The 8,439-nt window shown below is 49.4% G+C and overlaps 4 protein-coding genes across 4 annotated transcripts; 2 read left to right on the forward strand and 2 right to left on the reverse strand.

Moving 5' to 3' along the window:
* Positions 1-93: 93 nt before the first annotated feature.
* PPTG_07661 (hypothetical protein) lies at positions 94-765 on the forward strand (the record flags this gene model as incomplete). Its single annotated transcript, XM_008901933.1, has 1 exon — positions 94-765. The coding sequence occupies one exon, from the start codon at positions 94-96 to the stop codon at positions 763-765; it is 672 nt and encodes a 223-aa protein (XP_008900181.1).
* A 600-nt stretch (positions 766-1,365) lies between these two features.
* PPTG_07662 (hypothetical protein) lies at positions 1,366-1,839 on the reverse strand (the record flags this gene model as incomplete). Its single annotated transcript, XM_008901934.1, has 1 exon — positions 1,366-1,839. The coding sequence occupies one exon, from the start codon at positions 1,837-1,839 to the stop codon at positions 1,366-1,368; it is 474 nt and encodes a 157-aa protein (XP_008900182.1).
* Positions 1,840-2,586: 747 nt separating this feature from the next.
* PPTG_22175 (hypothetical protein) lies at positions 2,587-2,739 on the reverse strand (the record flags this gene model as incomplete). The annotated part of the gene is made up of 1 exon (XM_008902069.1): positions 2,587-2,739. One exon carries the CDS (start codon positions 2,737-2,739, stop codon positions 2,587-2,589), a length of 153 nt encoding a protein of 50 aa, XP_008900317.1.
* Positions 2,740-7,442: 4,703 nt separating this feature from the next.
* Positions 7,443-8,228, forward strand: PPTG_07663 (hypothetical protein; the record flags this gene model as incomplete). The annotated part of the gene is made up of 1 exon (XM_008901935.1): positions 7,443-8,228. The coding sequence occupies one exon, from the start codon at positions 7,443-7,445 to the stop codon at positions 8,226-8,228; it is 786 nt and encodes a 261-aa protein (XP_008900183.1).
* Positions 8,229-8,439: the final 211 nt, after the last annotated feature.

An 8,439-nucleotide genomic window follows, 5' to 3' on the forward strand; every position in this document is an offset into this window, starting at 1 on the left:
GGCGTCCTTTTCCTCGGAGCTCTTCTCTCCTTCGTGTCAGTCAATGCTGGCATCCGTACGATCAACCACGACCAAGTGCAACCGTTCGAAGAGATGGAACCAACCACAGACTCGGAGAAGTCTGCCATCAAGTACAAACCGCAACTCCATATTTCGAAGGGCTGCTACCCGTATCCTGCTGTTCAGGCCAACGGCGCGATCAGTGGTGGCTTGAAATGGTCTGGCTGGGCCAACAGTGACTGCGAAAAGCCTGTCCAAGGATCCCAAATCTACTCGCGGTCGGACTGGTACAAGGGCAAATGGGCCATTATGTACGCTTGGTACTTCCCGAAGGGAGCGTTTCGTGCATCCAAATATAATAGAGGTCACCGCCACTTCTGGTCGTCTGCAATTGTGTGGACGGACAACACGAATCCTGACAACTCGACTATTCTTGGTGTGTCCATGTCCGGTAGCAAGGGCTACGTGAAGAAGCCTTCTCCGAAGACGAAGTATATTGAAAAAGGGACGACACTCAAACTGGATTCCTACATTGGTTTCTGGCTGTCCAACCAGGCCCTTCGTCTAACAAAAAAGTCGGGAGGAACGCAGGATCTCGTCACGTGGGAACAGCTAACAGATGAAGCGCGTGATGCACTGAGTAAGTTTGACTTTGACGCTGATACGTCAGACGCGATTTTTTTTTCGTCAGGCGCGACGGTTGTGATGCCGCTTGAGGATGGCGTCTTCACATCAATTCTGGAGGAGTCCTACCCTTTTAAGTAAACACCAACACAAACATGTTAGATGTACTACCCAAGTACGCTTTATTACGAACTCTGCATCGCATAAGAATCAATGTTCGATTCCATGCGTACGTGTTCTCTTTTCCATCGTCTGGCTTCTTAGTGCTCAAATACTTAAGTATTTCTTTTCTAGTGCAAACGATACACGTGATGAACAACGCGCATTCGTTGTTATCAGAGACTACGTCGACCTTGGGTTCATATTTACCAAGCCAACCGCAGCTAATAATGTGCCTCAAAGTGAGTTCGTAGGCCATATCAGCAGTCTCAAGCGTAATGGTATAATTTTGATGTAACATCTCCGATTTCTTTGCTCTAGCAACAAGTCAATCCAACAACTGTGATACAGTAATAGAACACGCGGGACAAAAGTTTTACTTCACTAGCAAGACGCGAATAATCGGACTTTGCTTTAGCGTCAGATTTATTAATACTAAATAATAAATTGTGACCAGATACTAGTACATTATTTTAGAATTCAGAAGAAGTTTTGGGCATTCAGTTAAACCTCTGGAAGACAGATGAAATCGTCCAATTCAAAACTATTAGTTACGTGGAATGCGGAAGTGGGTTCTCTGAATCAGTCGAACCTCCGATCAAACCAGGAGACTAAACGGTCGATTCTGCCAGGACTCGGCGTCGGTGTTGGAGTGGGTGTCGCCGTACTATTCAGTGCAGGGGTCGGCGTTGGCGTCTCTTTGTGTTTCTTTTTCTTCTTCTTTTTTTTCCTCCTCTTGAACGAGAAACGTTCTTCGCCCTCGTTTCCCTCAGTTTCGCTTTCGTCCTCATCCTCGTCTTGGTCGTCGTCCTGGAGCATATCGTTATCGTCTTTCAAAGTAGAAAACGCGTATTTAGTCGAATCCTCGGTGGCTACGTCATTCTTGGACTCGCTAACCAAGAACCGGTCCGTCTTGCCCTCCACGTAAGGCTGGTAGCGGGCTTCAGCAGGCGCTCGTAGCGATGCAGATTTAGCGGAGTTGGGGACGACATGAAGCCCGTCGGCACTCGAGACAAAAGAGAGCGCAGCCACCACCGCGAGGCACTGGACACGCATCGTTGAGGTTCGGGTCGGCGCCTTCCTCAACGTCCTATGCTTGTCGTTTGTGCTCTCGACTGATAATTGCAAACTGTAGTGCGTGCAGGCACGACGCCAGTGGCTACACTACAGCTGTGGATTGTCCACGCTCGTATGTTCACGAGCCCTGCAGTGCACAGTGCAGGGCTCGTGAACGTACGAGTGCAGGCTGCACTCGAGCCTCGAGTCGAGGAGAGCCGCTGCGGGAAATGTGTTTATTACAAGTTTAACTTGAAGAAAGTATGGTATTGTATGCTGTGCTCAGAGATTTGTGGAGAAAAGAAAAACTGGTTTTGTTAAAGTAAGGGATTTGCAGAGGTGTAGGGCAGCTGAGGAGAGCAAAAATGTATGCACAGACAATCCCCTCGGTAGTAATCCCAAGCTTGGAATAGTCCCTCAGCAGCAATAAATTAGCAGTTCCCGTTGACCAGTTTCTACAAGCACAAGATATTATTCCCTCTCACCCTCAGTTGTAAATGGAATACATTTGAAGTCATATATTCCTATTCTACGGTGCTTAACTAGGGAACAGTCATAACTGCACAGGACATTCGAAAAAATCTAGCAAAGACTTTTGGTGCTTGTGGCCTTGCTTCCTTCGAAGTTCTTTACGGAGCGCGCTCTGGATTTCTCGCAATTTAAATACCGACATACACGATACTCCAGTGCTTACCAATCCGCATGGGATGTTCTTTAATTGCTTCTAACTCAAGGCCCTCCTCAATACTATGCTCCATATCGTCCTCGTCCGGGTTTTGACCCGGTCTCAGAGTCATCTACAGTAAATTCTTGGTCGTCAATTCCACAGAAGTCTTCATCTGTGAGATCTTCTGCAGTTGTGTTCTCGTCCGGCGGGTTCAGACGCTCGTCCACGGACATTGGATCCTTTGCGTGCAGGCAAGATACCATCGCCGCAAGCACAGCGGATACTGCATCATCTTCGCCTGGTTCTTCGTAGACGCAGTTTTATTGTAGTAGTCTAAATGCCCGACGTGCTTCCATCACCTTGCGAAGAGGGACAATGATGCTAGCCTAACGTTTCCACCACTGGATACCGTGCACTGTTCCAAACTAAAGGTACTTAGATCCAATTTTTTTTTTTGGTACGTTCATGGAAAGGAATACCCTTAGACAGGAATAAACTGGAAGCTCAAAGCGCTACGACTGTCCAGGAGAACATCTGTGGGTTGAAGTGTTTAAATTAACATTGCTAATTGAGTATGCCATTTCCCTCTGATTTGTAAGAACTGGATACAGTCTGGTCGGAGTTCAGCAAATCGAGGAAAGTATGTACCTTCGAGTGTACTGTAAAAACTGAATTACAAGCCCCCTTCTATTAGAGACCCAGTACTGAATTCGGTAAAGAAACCCAATCGTTCGTGCTTACTCATGAGCTCTACACTCTAAGTTTGCCGCCCTCTACCTGGCGAACAGCCTCAGGGCATCATGGAAGAGGTGTCCAAGCTTCGCCTTGTTAACGAAGGCAGCGACACTGATATCGATGACGTCGAAAACGTCTTCACAGAGAGGGTCCTTCTAGACTAGTAATAGCGATATTATATTGCCTAAAACTGTAATTTAACGACCCTGTATTTGAAGCCCGGTTTAGGAGGGGCTTCAAAAAAAAAATTTACAAGCCCGGGTTGTACTACCGTATTTACAGTACTTATTACGTGTATTAGAAACTGGATACAGGTACCAAAAAAGTTTAAAAGGAGGTGTGAGGCCTCTGTCGGTGTAGCCAAAACAGAGTGAACTAAATCGGTGTTTGTGCTAATATTATAAAAAAGAAAACATACCGTGGAGGTTGTGACCAAACTTCACTGGACTCAGGATCGTAACGGTGCCGCCTGGATCATGCACAGTTCTACATACTCCAGTGCTCATTTATGATTGCTGCCGCCGTCAGTGGATTACTGGTTATGCTCGCTATGCAATTCATCATCAGCACCATTTAAACAAGAGAGTGAGTGCTGCACCCACCTCCTGCACATGGGACAGGACCCAAGGTTTCCCTACCCCTTGAAATCCGTATCCGTCCAGCGAATATACGTTGTATAGCGGTATACTTTTCTTCTCCCCCACTCATTTTTGCAGCGGGGGGAATCAGCAGCAGCCATGGCGCCCGATCTGCGCGTCAAAGCGGTGGTGCGACCGCCGCGCCAGGGAGGAGGGGAGAGTGATAGGGGAGAGGCGGTCGATAGCGATGAAGAGTGGGTCGACTCGGCGGCGGAGTCGTCGGGTACCAGCAGCTCCACAGGTACCGGCAGCTCCACGTCCAAGCAGCGTCGTTCGGATGCTTCCGGCACTCTCCATACAACCCAGAGCGGCGAAGAGCCCGTGGTGATAGCTCCACCGCCCGAGAAGACCGAGTTCGATTCTTGGGGCGCCTTGGATGCGTATCTAAAAGCCTATTCTGCAGAGACATACCAGGTAACGCTTGCTTAGCTGAATATGGCAACGAAGCGGTTTCTTGTGATCTAACTTGTTTATTCATATAATTGCTGCACGCAGAGCTTCCGCGTTCGCACTAACAACAAGGTCACGACGAGAAACAAGAAGATTCAAGACTGCGGGTCTACGAAGCCGCTTGTGCCCGAGGAGTGGGTATACTACTCGAAGACGTTCGTCTGCACCTCTGCAGGGATGTACAAGCCACGTGGAAAAGGCAAGCGAAAGCGGCAGGAATCGAGAGCTCTCGATTGCGACGTGCAGGTGGGTGTGGTGCCCCGTTGTGCTGCGCTGGGCTTATTTAGTTGAGCTCAGTTGGGCTCAGTTGGGCTTGGATGGTGTACAGTTGGGTGCTGGTTGGGCATTGTTGGGCTCACATCGAATTGTATCGTTCTGTAGATAAATGCATGTGTGCAAGTGACCGACTCGGCTGCAGCAGTTCCCACTTTCGGTCTACGAATTACTGCTGCCCGTTTGGAGCATAACCATCTGCTCTCCAAACATTCGTTCGAGCATTATCCGCACATCAGGACAGCTATGGAGCCTGAACTGGCGGGGACTGTTAGCGAGCTTGTCAAAGCCGAAGCCAAGAAGAAACGCATCCTGCAGTTCATCCACGAGAATTCCAGCTGCAATCCAACGAGCCAGGACGTACACAATTTGGTGCGCAAGCTGAAGAAACAGACCCATACTACTCAGACATCAGCAAAAAGGCTGAAGCAATGGATGGCCGAGTTCACGGATGAACCAGGGAATGTTGGAGGCGTTTTTGTCGACTCAGTCCATGATAAGGTATACAAACTATTGCAGTAACTGTGTAACCATCCTATGATTAACTATTGGTGTTAGACTGTAGCCACGTGTATAACGCTGCAGACGAAGCACATGAGGGAGATCTTTGACCGTTTCCCAGAGGTCGTGATGATCGACGCCACGCACGGTACAAACTCGTCGAAGTACAAGGTTTTCTCGATCATGGCACACGACGCATTCGAGAAGGGCCAATTCGTACAACATGCTGTTCTCCAGAACGAGCGCAACCCAACGCTTCTGACGGCCCTGGAGCAGTTCAAGCGCTACAATCCGGCGTGGACGCGCATCAAATGCATATTGATCGACAAAGATTTCGGCGAGACCAGCGTGCTGAAGAAAGCTTTCCCGGACGCGACGTTGCTGTTATGCCAGTTTCACGTGTTGAAATATATGCGAGAGCAGATAGCGTCTAAGGATTATGGGTTCAATGCTTGGCAGAAGCAGCAACTTAACGGATTGATCAACTTGCTGGTGTACGCGAAGACAGAGCGGCAATACCTGCGACTGCGCGAGTACATGAGCCATATCATAGATGCCGGGTCTGGTAGAGTGTCAGCTGACTCGGCTGTGTCTGGAGATATTGTGTTGGGTACCGGTCGGACGGAGTTGGGCGCAGTTCGTGCTCAAGTGGGCACTGGTCGGGCGGAGTTGGGCGCGGAAGTTGGAGTGCGTGAAGAGTGCAAGCACCCGTTTAAAGCGTATTTCGCAAAAAATTGGGATAACTGTCGTCAAATGTGGTGCGTTTTTGAGAGGCAGAATGCTTGCACCCTGGGCAACAACACAAACAACCGTCTTGAGTCTTCGTGGAAGCAGCTGAAGGAGCTTGTGGACTCTTTCATGCAAGTGGACGAGTGCATTGTGTCGATAATGATTAATCAAGCTCAGGCGGAGAGGAAGTTTCTGGACGCGGTCTACAAACTATCTGCCGTGCATCACCCAAAGTACGATCGCGAGATGAATTTTCTCTCAAAGTTGGTAAGTGAGCACGCGTGCGAGCTTGTGTACGAGCAGTACAATTTCGTGACCGTCTCGGCAAAGTATAATTTTCACGAGGCGGTTCCTGGTGTATACGTTATCCGGTGCGATGCGGACGATGAAGACGCATTGGATGAGCCGCGCAGCGAGTACTCTGTCACGAAAAAGGATTGGGCTTGCTCGTGTTTGTTCATGGCTTCGTGTTTGCTGCCATGCCGTCATGTTTTCTTCATTCGAAAGGCACTCAACTTTGAAAACGTGATTCCTACCCAGCTTCTGAACTCGCGCTGGCTGCTATCGTCGCTTCGTGTTGAATCCGAGTTGCCTCAGCTGTCTGAAGAACCGTTTCGTGTGTCCAGAGTGTTGAAGGAGGCCAATGCATGTTGGGATTCCAACCGGAAGTTCCGCGAAGCAAATTTCGTGGCAACTTCAATTAGTGAGCACTTGAGCGGATTGGGGATGGTGGAGTACCGGGCAGCGATGAAAGCTTTGCGTGGCGTTGCCACCCTTTTCAAGCATGACCAGTATACTACCATACCCGAGATAGCTGGCGAAGACAGCTTGAGTGATGCATATATGGACACCACTGGTGGAGGGCGCCACCCCACTACAGACAGCGAAGAGGTATCCGAGACATTGGAGGTGGAGCAAGTTATCCCTAGGCAAGTGGAAGATGTGAGCCAAAGTGTGGCGACTGCTTCTTCAGTGGAGAGCACTCAAGTTTGCGCAGATCAATCGGGCTCAGTTGGGGACGAGCTGGACACAGGTGGTGACCAGTCGGGTTCAGTTGGGGACGAGTTGGTCTCAGTTGCGATCGAGACGAGCGCGGATGGTGACGAGTTGGATGCGGAACCAGCACAGATTGCTACGGAAGCCGAAGGTGTTAGCATTGAAAGCGATACGCCTCAGGACAATGATGACCACAGCTCGACGCTGGCGCTTGCAAACTTGACCGATGATTTCCAGATCATGAGTCCTCCAAAGACCAAGGGACGTCCAAAGCAAAAGCCACGGGCTGTCAAAGCAAAGCAGAACCAGACTATCGCAATGGTACAGGAAGACTTGGACATGCACGAACGCCAAATGAGCCTACTGACAGTTTTTTGAATTACTGGATGGCGAACCCGTATACAAGTCGACACACGAGAAGCTGCTGCAGTTCAAGGAGTTCCTGTTTGCCAACAAGCCGAAGCCTCCTATCGCCCACGAGATTTCGAAACTCCCTCCCATAAAGCCACTGATGCGACCAGAAGAGGTGGTGCGAATCTTTCCCATGCAATTAATCAACAAGTGTACCGCCAAGGTCACAGCCTACCAAAAAAAAGAAGCCGGGAACGTTGGAGATGCAGTTGGCGCTGGAGATCGTTGGCGTTGGAGTTTCTGCGAACTCTACGATATCGCTCATGAGAAAGTGGCACACAGCAGTAAAATTCATAAAGAAGATCAAAAGAGCCTGGATCGAACGATTAGATTTCACGCGACACGGGAACTCTAGCTTCTACGTCGAGGAGGACCCCGCAATACCTGTGCTGCTGGAAAATCTTCCAATCCTGTCAAACGAGTATGCGGACATGGTAGACCTGGCTGCGAAGGAAACCCTTAGCGCCCAAGTCATGCAGATGGCCCTACACAAACTATTCGATGCGGATCCTAGTGTTCTAGTGATCGACCCATCTAACATTGGGATTTCAAATGGAGCCGTAACGACAGACAGTGAATACTTTCAACGGGCGTTGGCTAGAGTCACGAAGAAGATGAAAGTGCTGTTTCCAATCAACTGCAACAACAACCACTGGTGCGCTGTGCTAATGGATATGCAGAAGGGCAGAGTGTACGTCTACGACTCGATGGCGTCCTCCTACGCTGCCAGCGTTCGTGCCGTGGCACAGAAGATGATCATGATGCTGCCAGATGGAGTCAGCCCCAGTGCTCGCTTGGTGACGCACGATCCCGGGCTTGGTGTCCAGAGCGACAGCTACAACTGCGGTGTGTACGTCTTGCTGGCATTCGAAATATTCTGTGGGTCAGAGCCGCTCGGTCACCTCGACAAGAAGACTCTGCAATGCATGCGATACCGCTATTTGCGCATGTGTATGAAAGAAGAAGGAAGTAGCAATAGCAGCAGCTAAGAAGCTGGATGGATGAAAGAAGGAGAGAGAAAGTAAGTCAATGAAATCGTTGCATACAACAATGTTTGTCGAGTTATAAGCTTGATAACGTCTTTAGAAATGAAAGGGAAGACCTGTCCAGCAAAACACTTCTCCCGATTTGGACGCTGATGTCGAACCGCTCCGGCAATTTGGCATCTTCCGGATATACGCGTATAGTGTATAATATAAG

This window comes from Phytophthora parasitica, assembly GCF_000247585.1.
Source record: "Phytophthora parasitica INRA-310 unplaced genomic scaffold supercont2.12, whole genome shotgun sequence".
Lineage (NCBI taxonomy): Eukaryota > Oomycota > Peronosporomycetes > Peronosporales > Peronosporaceae > Phytophthora > Phytophthora nicotianae.